Source organism: Dendropsophus ebraccatus, chromosome 11, assembly GCF_027789765.1.
Source record: "Dendropsophus ebraccatus isolate aDenEbr1 chromosome 11, aDenEbr1.pat, whole genome shotgun sequence".
Lineage (NCBI taxonomy): Eukaryota > Metazoa > Chordata > Amphibia > Anura > Hylidae > Dendropsophus > Dendropsophus ebraccatus.
In genome coordinates this window covers 7,130,487-7,148,469 of record NC_091464.1, presented here as the reverse complement: position 1 = coordinate 7,148,469, position 17,983 = coordinate 7,130,487, and the positions used below count along the sequence as shown (strand labels likewise).

Sequence of the window (17,983 nt, the reverse complement as noted above, 5' to 3'; positions counted from 1 at the left end):
GCTGCTACACCTGCCCCCAGCTGCTGCCCCTGCCCCCCAACTTCTCCCCTGCCCCCCAGCTGCTCCCCCTGCCACCCATCTTCTCTCCCTGTCACCCCAGCTGCTCCCCCTGCCACTCCCAGCTGCTGCCCCTTCCCCCCATCTTCTCTACCTGTCACTTCAGCTGCTTCCCCTGTCACCCCAGCTGTTCCCCCTGCCACCCCTGGCTGCCTCCCTTCCCCAGTCACTCCCAGCTGCTCCCCCTGCCCCACCAGCTGTCTCCCTTCCCCAGTCACGCCCAGCTGCTCCGCCTGCCACCCCTAGCTGCCTCCCTTCCCCAGTCACCCCCACTTGCTCCTCCTGCCCCTCCCCAGCTTCTCCCCCTCCCTCTGCCCCCCCAGCTGCCTCCCTTCCCCAGTCACCCCCAGCTGCTCCACCTGCCCCCCCCCCAGCTGCCTCACTGCCCCCTCCCCTCCTCAGCTGCCTCCCTGGAAAGCTGGATGACTTCCATCATACTGACTACAAGATGCTGAAAAGCTGGGTGACCTTCATCATAGTGACTACAAGATCCTGCGAAAGTGGGGTGACCTCCATCATACTGTGTACAATACAAGATGCTGGGAAAGCTGGGTGACCTCTTAATGGTGGTGATAATATGCCAGCCGCGGTCGTCACTAGGGGTGTGGCTTGTCGGGACATACCTGGGACATTAATTTGCCGGAACTGGCTGAGGGGGCAGATGCCCCCCCTTGGCCAACCCACCTATGTCATTGGGACACTTCCCCTGCCCCCTTCCCCCTATTTTTGCTACTGAGTGGAACCACAACTGGAACACTTTTTCCTGCCTGAACATTGCACAGATGCCTTAATGATCCAGCCCATGTTCAGTATTCACACAGGTGGGGAATAGGAGACAAACTGCCTGTAGCATTCCTAATGATGAGGAGGGCGGGGAGGAGGGACAGAGAGGTTGTGCCAGCGTAATGCATACACAATCTAAACCCCGACCGTTGGGCACGGGGCTGCAAGTTTCAAAGTTGTTTTTAGGACAATAACTGCATACAACTACTGAACGAACCCCAGGACAGATCTTGGATTAAAAGCAGCTATTTTTATTTATTTATTTTTTTTTTTTGGGGGGGTCAGGTTGTGGGTACAGAGTCGCTTTAATTTTACCGCTAAACATCAGCTGAGAGGTGTGCATATACAGTCTGGAGGTATGTTTTAGGCATACACACTGCTCAATGTAATACATTCATACCCCCGACAGTAAAATCATGTCCATCACCTAATATTGACTCTTATTATTAAAATTAAGTTTACTGATTTACTGAATTGTCAGACAAACTGCAAACCCACAACTATTAAATCATGAGATCAACATCACAGTACTAGCTTTAAGCTAGCCTAGAGGCTGTATTTCATGCCCCAGTCACTAATGTAAGCGAGTGCCGATTTGATTGGTGCTCACTTACTGAGCCTATTATACTGTAATCGAGCAGCAAGGGCTGTATATATAAATATCGTTAGAAATGTACGTGTGGCCTTTCCCCTCCCTGTTATCCTTTGCTTCTGCCTGCTCTCCGCTGATCACTGGCCAAGACGGGACAATGCCGCGGCCAGTGATTGGTTGAGCTGCCTTTCTGGCATGTCGTTTCATTAGATGATCATTGTGTGTATTACACATAGCGATGCAATAGGGACATAAGATAAAGCCCCTTGAAGTCAGTCTCCAGGGTAGCTATCAGGTGTATCTGTCTGTGACCACTCACATTGTTTTTATAAACTTCTCATCTACATGAAGTATTCATTCCATTTATTTGATTTGAGGATCCCGCCATGTGTGGATAAACTGTGTAGAGATGGGCTTGACTTTGTAAGATGGTTTTCCAATATTTGGGAAATTTTAAATATTTGGATGTTGACCACAATTACTGAAAATTACTTATTGCTGGATTATCAGTATAATTGTATAGGAGACGTTAAGAATACTGGGTCCTCGGAACTGTATTCTGTGTATTAAAGTATATTACGTTGATTTATCTTTTTAGTTTGGTATAATTAAAAGTGAAGTTTTAATAAATTAATACAGTGAGACAGGATGGTCGCCATAGCCAAAGACTAAATCTTTTAGTAGAGCCAAGAATCTCAAATTTTAAAGAAGATCATACAGATACATAAAACCAAGATAGTGTTAGGCTATGTTTACACAAAGTCAAAAATAAAGAAATGGCGGCCGATTTTGCTATTTAAAATAATGTCCATTTTTGCCGCGTTTTAACTGACTGCAATGGCAATGCATTGAAGTCAATGGATTTACTTGTTGACAAACAGTTTTCCTTTCCTCACTTCACTTTCTCCATCTATACTATTAAATTCAGTGGACTTTTTAATTAAGACACACCCAAAGGCCAATTAGTAACCCAAAGTAGAATAATGTGACAGCAGCCGTCATTGCACTAAGGTAAGGCTAGACAGCTAAATGACGTCCGTTATTTTAGACTTAAAATGACGGTTGTCATTTTAAATGGAGCTGAAAAAAAAGTTGTGTGAACATAGCCTTACACAGCCAGAGATGCCACATTGGCATCTCAGTTGCCACCCTGCTATGGTGTATAAGACACTTGGCAGGGAAAGGGTTTAAGGTGGCGCCAGAGAGCGAGCTCTCTGCCTTCTAGAGGATGGCTCTTTTGCTAAGCAAATTTCCATTACTATCCCATACTGAATTGTCGGTATAGTTTTCTTTAACCAGGTAACTTGACAGCAGTGAAGTCCGGAGATAGTTTTGAAGAAAAAAATTTGTATTGCCGTTTATTCTAAAAATAATTTGGCATCAAAACACTGAATATGCTGAACACTTGTTTATTCTTGTAGCACTTGTAAGAATTGATATTGACATTCTCTATGTAGTCTTGACTAACTCTTCACAGATTATGCCCAGTTGCAGCACTCACAGCTAGAGTCATAAACAAGGCCAGTCGCGCAATGCTGTTGGTAGGTGATGCCATTTAAGCAGTGCCAGAAAGCATTCTTGTTCCCAGACACGGGGTACAGTCCATTGGCCTTGCCAGCACAAAACCCACTACCTCCTGAGCTACTACCGGAGCCACTGCTGGAACCACTGCTACCAGATCCAGTTCCACTGGGCACAGTTTGTGGGGCAGCTGTGACTGGAGCAACAGGGGTATTAGGAGGTGTGCAACCTACAAAAGAAAAAAGAAAAAGGTTATGTCAACATGAGGTCATATATATTAAAATCTATTAAATCCATAAAATTCATCCAAATGTATGCGGTATAGGGCAATTTGCCCAAAGTGTAACATTTTTTCCTAATCCCCATTGGCAATTGGATATTAATGCCAGTGACCCTGTATAATGTGTTTTCAATATATACTTTATAAATATGTGCTATAATGTATCACTTTTATGACAATACTTCAATGGCATATGAATATAATCATTTTCTATCCTTGCATATAGTACTTACCAGAAGCTTGAATGCCCAGAGTAGTCTTCAAAGTCGAGATCAGAGGGTATTTACCCTGGTTGCAGAAAGTACCAGTGAAATCATCCAAATCAATTGCCCAGACCATAGCACCTGCAAAGTTGTTCTTTATCAGCCATTCAGCCTATAAATAAAAAATGTGAAAATCCACATTAACATACTTCTCGGGTTTTTAACATACTTATGTTTTTATATTATTTTTTTTTCTGGAAAAATTTAATTACCTTTATCTGGAAACTCTTCTGATTGTCATATCCCAACCACTCATCGCCCTGGTAGGCATAGGGGACATCTTCAGCAGAAGACCACACATTGGTAGCTCCATTCTTCAGGAAAGTACAAATCTGCAGAAATGAATGGGAACTGTGTATTGTCTGAAATTCTGTTTATTGGTAGAATATCTTTTTTATGACTAATCTTTAAAATAGTAATGATTTATATTATAAAGAAATGACTATTTAGTTTAAGGTCTCACTTCATAGTAGGCCCAGAATCCAGACTGCCTAGTGTAGGGTCCTGCAGGCCCAGCTCCAGAAGTAGGGGCACCAATGCCAGTGTTTGATGGGTTGCTGAGGATAAATGTGTGTCCATAGGTTGGGAAACCAACAATGAGTTTTGAAGCTGGGGCACCATTGTTCAGCCAGTAGTTCATAACGTATTCCTAGAGTAAGGCAAGCTGTTATAAAACTGTCATTTTATCATTTTATAAGGTTGACAAATACATTCTTTCCATAACAAGATGTCAATGTGAGCGCTAGATGATTGCATTGATTTTTTCAAATTCACCAAATATACAAAATCATGCATATGTACAGAAACACTCACATAGAACTCCATGTCTGGACTATTTAAAGATACTAACCACATTCAGGTAAGAGTTCCCACCAGTGGCAGAAGGGTTAGAATACAGTGGGCTGTTCTCTCCTGTGTATCCTTCCCAAGAGCCATGCAGATCGTAGGTCATAACATGGAAGTAATCTAAAGCCCTAAAACACAGTAAAACTTTTAACACAACACAACACAAGGGTCACAACATACCTGAAAATAATTTCATGACAAACAACAGCACAACAAAATAAAGTTTTTGTTTTGTTTTGTTTTTTAAGAAGTCTGTGACAAATAGTGTGCTAAAAAAATTGTAAAATTGTTGGAGAGAAGAGTTTTCTAAATTTGAGGGGAAATTTATCAGTGTAAAGAAGAAATTTTTGTGCAAAACACAGGAAAAGTTGCAAAATTTTGAGCAGTTGCAAGAATTTTACACTAATACTTATTTAAAGACAAAATTGATCAATTTCCCCCTTTAAGTTTGGCATCACCTTGTACATGGTACATAGGATCATTAATTGACAATTATGTAAAAGGCCCAGCAATCACTAGATAAAAGGTTTGTGTGGCGTATCTCCAAATGAAGGGTGCCAAATATTATGGAAGTAAACAGCTGCTCCAAGGATCTAGATATTGTTGGTAGGATGGTTAACTCAAAGAATGTAGCCCCACCATTTCACATGGCCGGGATTATTGACAACATTGCATGGCTAATGGTGAAAAAAATTGGGATGTGGTTTTGATCAAATTCTTCTTAAAAAATATATGAATATGGGCTAAACTTTCCTCTGAATGGATGCTGTTCAACTTGTATATAGTGGATTGTTGCTTATTAATAGACAATTTGCCTAAGTAATGGGTCAAGGCCTCAAAGATTCTAATGCAATGCCTGTCCTCTTAACAGGAAGAATAGTTTTCCATGCTTTACTTACATTGCATAAATGATACAATGTGTAATAGATAAAGTGTAGATGTACACAGATATAGGCCCAGATTTATCAAACTGTACAAATTAGATTGGGGTAAACTGCCGAAAGCAACCAATCACAGCTTATCTTTCTTCTCTGGTGAAATGAAAGCTGAACTGTGATTGGTTGCCATGGGCCAGTTTCAGTTGTATACTATTTTATAAATATGATGGGTCACAGTGTATATATTCTAAGATATATACATGACCCATATATATATACATAACCCATACAAGTTTAACTATGTTAGTGGAGGTGGGAATACCCCTCTTACCAAGTATTAACTGCATAAATCATTGCAGTCTAGATGGTTGCCATAACTACCAACTTTTGTGGTAATGGCAGCACTGAAATATTTTAACAATTTTCCACAAATCAACAGATTTTGAATTATATCTTTATACCAATGGCTACATTTATTATTCTAATTACTTACTCAGCCAGTTGAGGAATCTGGTAGCCAGATTGAATGTTAGAGATTCCACCAGCCACAGCAGCAGTCACCATGAGTCTTGCTTTGTTGGTTTGTGAAGCCTCTGTCTCGAAAGCTGCCCTCATTTCCTGTAACAATGCAATTATAAATAAAATATAGGCATAATTCCATAACAAAGACAGTAAACGAGTGACTAAAAGGGTTGTCTGATGTAAAACCTATTTTCTACTGTCTAATACACATAACTATTTTTGCACTACTTTTTTGTGGTCTTTATTCCCTTAAAGTGTCACTGTTGTTATAACTTTCAAAATCTAAATCAACAGTAGATGTGATATAAAGCAAGTTTGCAATTGACTTTTTTTTTTTCTCTCAAAAACAGGAAACAGTCAGAAAACAGGAGGTCCTGTGTATCCCAGGCCACCTGAGCGCTCACAGAGAGTAGGCAGTCATGTGATTGACAGACACTTTGAGCCGTGACTCTCTGTACTGGCACAAATCAGAAAATCTGCCTTCAGAAGACTGAACCCCTGGATTTTTGGTATGTATAGCTTTAAGGAAACTTTAAGGACAGAACCAATTTCCAATTTTATTTTTTCACTTTTTCCTCCTCGCCTTCTAAGAGCCATAGCGCTTTCATTTTATCACCTACAGGGCTGGTTGAGGTATCATTTTTTGCACCCCAATCTCTATTTTTTCTTTTAAATATTTTTAAAATATTTTTCTGTTTATTATTTTTTATAGATAATGTCAGAAAACTTGGGGCAGGGGCTATGTCATATTTTTAAAAATTCTTTCACCCCCCCTTTTATGTCCCCTTGGGGACTAATACATGCAATCACTAGATTGCATACACTGGTCAACGCTATGCCATTGCAGGCTGTGGAAGATCACTGAGCTGACTGCATTGAGATAAGTGTTAGACCTCCAGCAGTCAGTAAAAATGATCTGGACGCCGTAGTCACAATGATAGCCAGTCCTCAGCTCAGCTCCTCAGCTCACTTCATAGAACCCTTGCAGATAATGACATAAATGTATGCCATGGGCCATTAAGGCACAGACTTCTATGGCCTACATTTACATCCATTGTTGTTAAAGGGTTAATGCTTTCCTTCTGTTTATAAAGCAAACTGCCTGTTCTGTCGTCTTCAGCCCAACATCCTATCTGGCGTACATCCTGTAATGACTTCCTAATGCTGTATACTGGACACTCTAGCCGTGAATTTACCAAACTCTATTTCCCTTCCGAAATAGGAGGCGGGACATAGAATTAGCGAAATTCCTTGCTAGAGTTTGCTTTACACAGGAAGAGGAAGTCCATTACAGTCTGTTACAGGAAGTTGGGCTGAAGACTACAGGGCAGACAGTTTGTATCAAGGTCAGATAGTAAGCAGGAAAGACCATAAAAAAGGTAATAAAATGATCCTATTAATAATCCTATTTATCAATATACTTTCCTGTATTAGTTGAAAATAGGCTTCATTGTCTGACAACTCCTTTAACTATTTATCTTTACGTTTACAGATTGCGTATATGGGTATGCCTTGGGTCACATAAACCTAACATTACCTGAACCAAAGTGGTAAAGAGTGCTTTGTCCTCAGGAGTGCTGCCTCTTGAGCCAGGGTACTCCCAGTCAATGTCAAGCCCATCAAAACCATACTGGCGCAGGAATTTGATCACAGATGTGATAAAGGTTTGGCGGTTCTGAGCGGTAGAGACCATGGTGGTGAAACTGAAAACATGTTAGAATAAAAATGTTTTCAATTTCTAATAGACCTGTCGAACTGCAGCTGTGGCTGATCATTTGGATTATTTATTACTTACGGTGCAGTGCCAAAGTTCCAACCTCCAATGGCTAATAGAGTCTTCAGGTTACCATTCCTGAATTTAAAAAAAAAATGTTAAAACTTCCATTGATCTAAACTTTGAATTAATTCAGTTACTTTTTTCAAATATAAATAGCATGCATTTATGGGTAAAACCTTACTTTTTGGTGGCCTTGGGATCTGGAGCTATAATACATGTTGCAGGTGTTTGGACCCTTACTGTACCTTTGGGACCCTTTCCCCATGTCACTGGCTGTATTTTTTTTGTTCTCAGCAGCTTGATATTTAAAAGTGGAGAACGTTATTAGTGGAAAACCTTTTCTGGGCCAAAATCTGTTTTAAGGATTTCCAAACTGCTTACTTGTGCACCAAAAATGCACCACTTTTGTGGCAGGTTGCATTATGAGCATAATTCATTTCAGCAAGCAATGCTTGTAATTCAAACCACTGGTATAGCAAAGCAAATTTTCCAATAAATTATTGAAAGGCAAATGATTCATTTTACAGCACAAAAATAAGGTATGTAAGGTATTCTGTAGCAATAAATAACACTGTATCAGTAAAGAAGGGGTTGATCAATTAACTCTCCCCGGTATGGGATCCGGTCCGCATTTTTGGAAATCCGCTCTGATTTTTTTTCTTGCTTTCTAAAATGGCAGCCGCTATTCTAGAAAGCAGGAAGTGTTCCGGGCGGGAAAAGCGCTTTCCCATGATGCCCGGAACACATCCAATCAGCAGGGATCTTGTACTAGCCCACCCCCTGTGTGAAGGAAGCAGTGTGTAGAGGGAGAGAGAGAGGAAGCAAGCTGCTGTTGTTGTCTACTACAGACTACTGAGAAGATATTGAGGGAAAGGAAAGGAAAGATTAGGAAAGTGGAGAGGAGAAACATCTAGTGATTGAGAGAGAAATATAGAGAGGGCGAAAGATAGATAGATTAGGCATAGGACAGCAAAGGGTGCACGGAGCCAAAACGTGCAGTACAGATATACAAGTCCTATACTTCTGATGTGTGTATATCACATCCGTCTTATCCTGAGACTAAAATACCTGGTGCAGGTGTAAGCATTATATCTTTAAAAAAGTGCTATATATATATATATATATATATATATATATATATATATATATAAACATACAAAATTTCTACACTTGGACCCTTCTGATTGATAGTGTGTATATCACATCCGTCTTATCTTGAGAGACAAAAATACCTGGTGCAGGTGTAAGCATTATATCTTTAAAAAAAAGTGATATATATATATACACACACAATTTTTATACTTGGACCCTTCCGATTGAAAGTGTGTATATCACATCCGTCTACTGCTGATCCTGCCTGCCCTCCATGTTGACTACTGTTGCTCCTGCCTGGCATCCATGTTCTCTACTGCTGCTCCTGCCTGGCCTCCATGTTGGCTACTGTTGCTCCTGCCTGTCCTCCATGATGGCTACTGCTGCTCCTGCCTGGCCTCTATGTTGGCTACTGCTGATCCTGCCTGCCCTCCATGTTGACCACTGTTGCTCCTGCCTGCCCTCCATGTTGGCTACTGCTGCTCCTGCCTGGCCTCGATGTTGGCTACTGCTGATCCTGCCTGCCCTCCATGTTGACTACTGTTGCTCCTGCCTGGCCTCCATGTTGGCTACTGCTGCTTCTGCCTGGCCTCCATGTTGGCTACTGCTGATCCTGCCTGCCCTCCATGTTGACTACTGTTGCTCCTGCCTGGCCTCCATGTTGGCTACTGCTGCTCCTGCCTTGCCTCCATGTTGGCTACTGCTGCTTCTGCCTGGCCTCCATGTTGGCTACTGTTGATCCTGCCTGCCCTCCATGTTGACTACTGTTGCTCCTGCCTGGCCTCCATGTTGGCTACTGCTGCTCCTGCCTGGCCTCCATGTTGGCTACTGCTGCTCCTGCCTGGCCTCCATGTTGACTACTGCTGCTCCTGTACTGGCCTCAAATGACTACTGATGCTCCTTCACTGCATCTGGACCTTTTTCCTGCATAGACCCTGCAATAATGAGTTTACTGCATAGACCCTGTAATGGTGAGTTTACTGCATAGACCCTGTAATGGTGAGTTTCCTGCATAGACCCTGTAATGGTGAGTTTCCTGCATAGAGCCTGTAATGGTGAGTTTCCTGCATAGACCCTGTAATGGTGAGTTTCCTGCATAGACCCTGTAATGGTGAGTTTCCTGCATAGACCCTGTAATGGTGAGTTTCCTGCATAGACCCTGTAATGGTGAGTTTCCTGCATAGACCCTGCAATAATGAGTTTCCTGCATAGACCCTGTAATGGTGGTGAGTTTCCTGCATAGACCCTGTAATGGTGAGTTTCCTGTATAGACCCTGTTATGGTGAATATTGAAGTCTAAAAAAAAAAAATTGACTTTGAGATATCGAAAAAAGATAATGATGTTACTGACATGTGGAGCCCTAAATTCAACCAAATACACTACCCCCGTATCATATAGATGCTGTAAACTATGAAATCCGAAGAAATCCAAAATTCGGTCGAACCAAACTTTTGAGAAGTTCGCTCATCTCTACTCCCCAGGTGGCTGCAAACCTGCTGGTGCTGGTACTAGTGCCGGCTGCCTAGAACAGCTATTGGTGAAGGTGTTAATCTAGGGGTCAGAGGGAAGCAACAGTGACACAGACGGGCACCAGAAGAAATCCGGAAGACGTCCAATCACTGGCAGACTTAGTCAGGTAGCAGTGGGTTAAAAGGGAGGGTTTTCTATCCAGTACAATATCAGAATGAAGACACAAGGGGGTTTGTAGTAACAAAACTTGTTCATTTACCGAGCTTGTCTTGCGAAATGCTCTCAAACCAAGTTACTTGTAATCCAAGGTTTCACTGTATTTTGGCACAATGTACTCTACACCAAAAATTGATGCAAAACCTAGCAAAAAGTACTGGGAACATTTTCATTTATTACCCCCACTGAGTTTAAATTCAACAGAAAAAGGAATTTTCCATTCTCCATTGAATGTCTTAAGTTTTCTCCCCTAAAAACATTGGTTTAGAGAAGAATAACTAGAATACTAGATTTAGTAGTACTTTTAAAGGGGTTCAACATTTCTAAAGGCTATTGAACACATTAGGCAGATATTAAAATATGACATAGACACTTACTGATTTTTTAAGTTTTGGAAAGAGCTGTACAGGGAGACATCATTCCATTCAATTGTGGCAATTTGGTTGTTTGACATGCCAGCAAAAGCATAAATCAGATGAGTACACAGGCATGGGTCAATATTGTCAGGCTTGAACTTCCCCAGTCCAGGTCTGTATTGGGCCCAGTTGGTGAAATAGCATGACAGCTCGTAGGCAGAGCCTATAAGGAGTAAGAATGAGCACACACATGCAAATATTAAAGAGGAACTATCAGCAGGTTAGACCAATCTAATCTGCTGATAGCCCCCAATTGCACAGGAGACGCAGAGGAGGGAGGTATGTCTCTCACCTTTATCCTCTGTGCCATTCCAGTGCAGTTAGTAGTTTGCTCCATGGTCTGTTAAAACTGTTAGGAGAACTGCCTGCTCCCATAGTGCTTATCCACCCCGGCCGCCCCCTTTCTAATTATAGAAAGGGGGCGGATCAGCTGGGGGTAGTGTGTGTGTGTTAGATTGGCGCTATGGGGGTGGGTAGTGCTCTTAACGAGTGCCCTAGTGCCCCTAATGGTCTTACTGGACAATGGAGCAAACAACTAACTGTATTGGAACAGCGCCGAGGATAAAGGTAAGAGACATACTAGCCTCCTCAGCGTCTCCTTTGCAATAGGTGGCTATCAGCAAATGCAGGTATATCAAAACATGTGTTACAATGTATATATTCTACATAAATATATATAGTATAAACTATTGTATCCTGTATAAGCTGAAAGTGGAGTTTCTCTACCTACCTTCTAAAGACCTGTTACATGAGTACCTATAGCTTGTAGATGTTGACTTTGGGATTAAATTCAACCTAGTCTTTAGGTTTATTGACCAGCACTGGTAAGGCTTCAGTGGAAATCATTGGAGAAGACTCTTAATTTACTATGTGAATTTTTGTATTTCAAGTGTACCAGTCATGACATAAAAAAAAAAATAAAACCTCCCAGCAAAACAGCTCTAGTGGTCTGTTGAGTTCCCCATTGTACTGCTCATACTCCTGCATTACGCTCGGTGGGCGGTAGACGAAGACTTCTCCGGTGGGCGGTAGAGGGACGACTGACATCACTTCCTGCATTTGGTCTCTTTTTCTGCTTTTACTTAAGACCAACTGGCCTTAGTGATGGAGTGTCGACTGTAGTTTCCCAGTAAGTTTTCCTAGAGATGTATATCCTCTGCTGATTTCACATTATTTACTGGTAATGACAGTGCCCCTTCCAGACCTAGCGTTCTTTGGGTGCATGGAGGGCAATAATCTTTGGTAAATTTTAGATGGATTTTACTCTTTTTATTATACATACAGTTAACACAACCTTTTTGTTTGGATATGTTTACTAGTATGATTAGTTTTTGACTCACATCGTTATATCTGAATTTTTTTTCTTAACAATTTTTTCGTGGTAGATTGAACTTTTTTTTTTTTACAACCGAAACAAAGGCCCTGTTCACACAACAGTAATCCTACCTGTAACTGCAGACCCGCAAATATAGACAGAATCAGGGCCAACCTTAGGGTTGAGCGAGCAGTGCGGCCGCACAGGGCGCTGTGCACTCCCAGCAGGAAGGGGGCGCCACCTGCGTCGCCCGGAGCCCATAAACCTGGCCCTGCCTCTGCACAGCAGCCTTGCTGAGAGACAGCCACGAAGAAGCCCTTCTCCCCCGTATATGTGACTGCAGCCTGGCCCCATCCCCCGCCCCTCCACAGCGTCTCCCGGCTCACAGATGCCCATAACCCCGTCCCATCTCCCCACGGAGACACGAGCATTGTGATCCTCTGCTCTACCTCCTCATGGGCAGAGACATCCTGCACTGATCCTTCTGTGTGACTGTGAGTATATGTGTCTGTGTGTATGTCTGTGTGTTAGTGGAGTTTGTGTGTGCTCTGTGTGTGTTAGGGCTCTGTGTGGTAGGACAACTCCCAGCATGCTCTGTGTGGTAGGACAACAACTCCCAGCATGCTCCTGTGTGGGTGGGTGTGGTAGGACAACTCCCAGCATGCTCTTGTGTGGCTGTGTGTGGTAGGACAACTCCTCCCAGCATGCTATTGTGTGGCTGTGTGTGGTAGGACAACAACTCCCATCATGCTCCTATGTGGCTGTGTGTGGTAGGACAACAACTCCAAGCATACTCCTGTGTGGCTGTGTGTGGAATAAAACCACTCCCAGCATGCTCCTGTGTGGCTGTGTGTGGAATACAACAACTCCCAGCATGCTCCTGTGTGGCTGTGTGTGTGGAATACAACAACTCCCAGCATGCTCCTGTGTGGCTGTGTGTGGACAACTACAACTCCCAGCATGCTCTTGTGTGGCTGTGTGTGGAATAAAACAACTCCCAGCATGATCCTGTGTGGCTGTGTGTGGAATACAACAACTCTCAGCATGCCCCTGTGTGCCTGTGTGTGGACAAGAACAACTTCCAGCATGCTCCTGTGTGGCTGTGTGTGGAAAACAACAACTCCCAGCATGCTCATGTGTGGCTGTGTGTGGACAACAACAACTCCTAGCATGCTCCTGTGTGGCTGTGTGTGGACAACAACTCCCAACATGCGCCAAAAGAATATTCTGCACAGTGCGCCATCTACCCTAAGGCCGGCCCTGGACAGAATTCAGATCTAGTATCTGTCAGCATCCGCATTTGCATAGACCTATTCATTGCAAGAGAACACATAAAAAGGCTTGCCAGTACTGTATATTCTGTGGCACGGATCACAACCCAGGCCCATTCAAAATGGGTACTAAACTGTCCATAATTATAGATCTGTAATTTCTGACAGTATAATACAGATCTGTGAAAGGGGCCTTAACCGGCAGTGTACCACGATAACATAATAAATGGCCTTCAAATAAGGTGATGCTCCTGGTTAAGTTTGTTTTGGTTAAAGAGGTTTTCTAGGCTTAAAATAATGGCCACTTTCTTCTAGAAACAGTGCCATACTTATTCTCAGTTTAGGTGAGGGTTTTGCAGATCAGTTCCATTCAAGTGAATTTGGCTGAATTATAATACCACACACAACCTGAGGACATGGTGGTGCTATTTTTTGCAAGAAGGTAGCTATGTTTTTTTCTAATCTTGAATAACTCCTTTAGAGGTGGTCTTTCAGGACAACAGCTGCATTATACCAGTAGTCATTCCAACAAGAAAGTCAAAAAGTGATGGCACTGCCTGGCTCTCCACTAGATGGCACTCTATCTCAGGCTGGTTCCGGTATGTGGTGGTGCTCAATCAGAAATAAACATGCTGTATGAACAATGAATAAAGGATGAAAGGAGGCACTAAGCTGCGAAGCTGCGGACACCCACCTTGTCTTCCCCGCTCCCCCTGAGCACAGCAATAAAAGCCGGATGGTCTGAATACACTGCTGGTGAGTGCCTCCTTTCATCCTTTATTCTTTGATTACACCAGTAGTAGTGTTATAGTGCTTCTCAAACAAAATCTATACATTTTACAACTTACCTAGCTGAGCGTTTAGCACCAACGCTAGCCCTGAAAGACAAAATGTCATGACTTTAGTACATGTACGTTCACATCAGATATTTGCAAAAAAGTTTAACCCCTTAGCATCCCATCACAATTATCACAGCAATGATCTTTGCTGTGTATATACAAGTCCCCCAGGGGGACTTACAGTTAATGTAAAAAGAATGTAAAAAAGTGTTTTTATTAATAAAAAGCCCCCTTTTCCCATTTTATAAATATAAATAAATAAATAAACAAATAAATAAACATGTTTGCTATCGCCAAGCGCGTAATCGCCCGAACTATTAATTAATCACATTCCCGATCTCCCACGGTAAACGGCGTCAGCGCCAAAAAATTCCAAAGTGCAAAATTGCGCATTTTTGGTCGCATCAAATCCAGAAAAAATGTAATAAAAAGTGATCAAAAAGTCGAATATGCGCAATTAAGGTACCGATAGAAAGATCACATCATGGCGCAAAAAATGACATCTCACACAGCCCCATAGACCAAAGGATAAAAGTGCTATAAGCCTGGGAATGGAGCGATTGGGTTAAGGAACATATATTTGTTAACAATGGTTTGAATTTTTTTCAGGCCATCAGATACAAAAAAAGTCATACATGTTATATATTGTTGTAATCGTAACAACTTGAGGAACATATATAACATGTCAGTTTTACAATAGGGCGAACGACGAAATATGTTTGGGTTTTTTTCAATTTCACCACACATTGAATTTTTTCTGGTTTCGCAGTGTACTTTATGCAAAAATTCAGCCTGTCATTGCAAAGTACAATTATTGATGCAAAAAATAAGGGCTCATGTGGGTTTCTAGGTGAAAAAATGCAAGTGCTATGGCCTTTTAAACATAAAGTGGATAAAGCAAAAGCTCAAAAATGAAAATTGGCTTTGACCTTAAGGGGTTAAATATATGGCTGGCATACAGTAAAGTAATACTAAAATGCAGCCATAATTTTGAGTGAAAATTAAACAATGTGTTAGCAGGTGGTGAAAAAACAGCTTTTTTGTTGTTGCAAGAACAGGTTCTAAATAATGAGCATGGTTCTTATTTTGATGCTACCATTATACTACGAGGCGTAATGGCCAATATCCAATTGACTTTAATTGAGTGCATTATTATAGTACATTGAAAAAACAGCTATATTTTGCTTTTATTTTACGGTGTGTGAACATATAAGAGTTTACGAGCTTAAACTTTTTGATCTGTGTAGACATTTTAACATATATTGTAACATACATATATATATATATATAACATATATTTTTCTGTTACGCTGATATGTGGCACAGAGCTGCAATTCACAGCATCACCGGGGGAAGGTGGACCCATCAATAGGTGGAGACACCCTGCCGACCAGGCTCGGCACGGCTTCCTGACACTTTAAATCCCTGAGTCTGTTTGCTAGTGCCCGGCCCCTGGTCTTTGTAGCTCACTAGCATGATTTCCTTGTACTCAGTGTTGCTGGAATTGTCTGCCTTGTCTTCTGACCACACAATACCATGCCTTCTGATCTTGGACCGTACATGCTATCCTGGTTTTACCTTTGCTTGTCTTGACTGCTCTTTTTGATTCTGATATCTTTCTGTGCAGCTATCTAGTCTGGTTACTGTTATTGTGTTCTGTTTGTATCTGGCCTGACCTGTGTCCATCTATGGCTACTGCTGTTTTGTGTGGGTCCATGAGCTCCACCAATGCATTAGCACCTCCTGTTGTGCACTGTAAAGTTGTCAAGTCGAATATTTGTCAAGTGCTTTTCATCTGTGTGATACAAACCCTTGCACATGAAGCAGTCTGGTCATCACATCCATAAGCCACACCTCCTTGATCCCTTACAGACCACTAAATGGCCTTGTTCACTTACCTCTGGGATCTCTCAACTGCCATGCTGTCACCACCTGCACTGTACAATGTAGGCCCACATAACCATTTGCCACCTTGCCAACCAATTACCAAGTTTTATTTGAATGTCGGTTTTCAGCCACATAGACCTCAACTTCACACTCTACCGACCGCTCTCCTTAGATACAGCACACGAGAGACCCCATTGCCTGAGGAAGGTCCCGGTCGGACCGAAACGTTGCACTATATATTGTTGGTCTCATCTCATGTACTTCCTATCTATGGTTGGAATAAATACCTTGTATCAATCTGTAAAATAAAACCCTCACTTATTCTTGCATGAAATAACGAGTGTCGTGGTTTTCTACTGTACAAGACTAATGGTTAAAGAACCCAGTTACCACTGAGCACCGGCTCTATAATTTAAGGCAGAGGTGTGAAGCACTGATTCCATACATACATAGACCTCAACCGACACACATTGTTGCCAACTGCAGACACCATAATCATTTCTTGGGGACATACCCCCCTCGTAAATCTCACCCATCAATTGCTCCAACTGATTCCATTGCAGGCCTTTCATGTCGACCCGCTTTACCAAACACTTCACCTTTGGCAGACCCAAGTGTAACTCATATGGGCACATGAATTCCCAACATGAATTCCCAACGATCCACACCAGGCTCTAGGTTCTCTTTTATTTTCGGCAATAACTCCACATGCCGTCACCACCTCCTCTGCACCATGCAGAGCCTCATAACAATAACCATTGGCCACCTGAAAAATGTGTCCTTCCCTATATACCTATGACCCCCATACTCTCCCGGGCTTGCCTCCTCCCTACACCAGGTATTTCCCTCTGCATACTAATCCCTCTTTGTTCTCACACAAAGACCTATAGCTCTCCCACCCCTCTCTCTCTCACCAGCAGCCATTTTTTGCCCAGTCTTTGGTTGTAGCCTATTTACCTTTACTATACTGAAACATTCAAGAAAACATTCAAGAAAATGATACCCATAAGCTTGTAAAATGACTGTTATTGTCTTACCGGTGAGGAGGATAAGCTTTGCCATCTTGCCCCTGTACTGACTCCAATTAGAGTTGAACCTCTATTTATACTTCTCTTTCCTTTCCTTTCCCTCTCTACTTTTTCTTATCACTTATACAATAATTTTACTTGTTGGTATCTTGATTAAAAAGCAATTATTTAAAATGATTTTTTTTAAATCAAAATTTGGATTTATTTTTCTTGGACAGTTTTTCTGGCTTAGTGACTCTTGTAGCAAAAAAAAAGAAGTCAGAAGGCAGGTTAAAAATGTGTGCCTTTGTAAACAGTGTATGTTTCCAACCAATCAATGTCTTTATTTACCATTCTTAATTTAGATAACCCATTCAGGAGATAAGAACAGTGTGATAATATTATAGCTATGACCTTCACTTCTGTTAAATCACCTTTGATAAGAAACATTTGAAGACATGCCAAAAAGATATGCTTTCATAGAAATTCAGTAGGTACACAGTGGACTTCTGGTAACTGACTGACAGCTTTATTAAGCAAAGACAAATTTGGCATTTCTAATCATAGGTTTTCCACTGAAAGTTGTCATTCAGGCTTTGGGTCATCTTTATGTACCTTTCCACATTTTAGGAAAGTTATCATTTTGCTATAGACCTAGCAACCAGAGGCAACCTTAAACTAGAAATGTAGTAAAGTATTTTATTGTTTTAAAGTATAGTTGTATAATGCACTATTTGATACTGTATGTTTAATGCGCAAGTACCAGTTCAATCAACATATTAAGCTTTTCCTATGACCTTATGGACACTGCTTGCATTGAGTCCTTTTTTCAATCTGCCGCCTTGTTCCACCAATTTTTGAAAATAAGTTCGCTCTAAGCATTTAACGGCCGTGGATCTGCTGTACCACCATTAGTGATGATGTAAGCCGCACTTATGGGAGGCATGCAG

General features: G+C 41.8%; 1 protein-coding gene across 1 annotated transcript; it reads right to left on the bottom strand.

The window, feature by feature from the left end:
- Positions 1-2,825: 2,825 nt before the first annotated feature.
- Positions 2,826-17,141, bottom strand: LOC138767931 (acidic mammalian chitinase-like). Its single transcript, XM_069945830.1, has 11 exons — positions 17,064-17,141; positions 14,149-14,178; positions 10,676-10,877; positions 7,538-7,594; positions 7,280-7,445; positions 5,714-5,838; positions 4,347-4,470; positions 3,960-4,145; positions 3,709-3,828; positions 3,467-3,608; positions 2,826-3,182 (listed from the first exon to the last, which is right to left on the bottom strand). Exons 1-11 carry the CDS (start codon positions 17,086-17,088, stop codon positions 2,911-2,913), a joined length of 1,449 nt encoding a protein of 482 aa, XP_069801931.1. The 5' UTR covers positions 17,089-17,141; the 3' UTR covers positions 2,826-2,910.
- Positions 17,142-17,983: the final 842 nt, after the last annotated feature.

What these genes read in the sequence shown, in the direction of transcription:
- LOC138767931 (XM_069945830.1), bottom strand. Translation starts at nt 17,088, where the DNA reads ATGGCAAAGCTTATCCTCCTCACCG. An exon ending in TTCCAAAACTTAAAAAATCA is followed by an intron (nt 7,595 to 10,675) that starts GTAAGTGTCTAT and finishes TTTTAAATTCAG; the next exon opens with GAATGGTAACCTGAAGACTC. An exon ending in GATTCTGGGCCTACTATGAA is followed by an intron (nt 3,829 to 3,959) that starts GTGAGACCTTAA and finishes TCATTTCTGCAG; the next exon opens with ATTTGTACTTTCCTGAAGAA.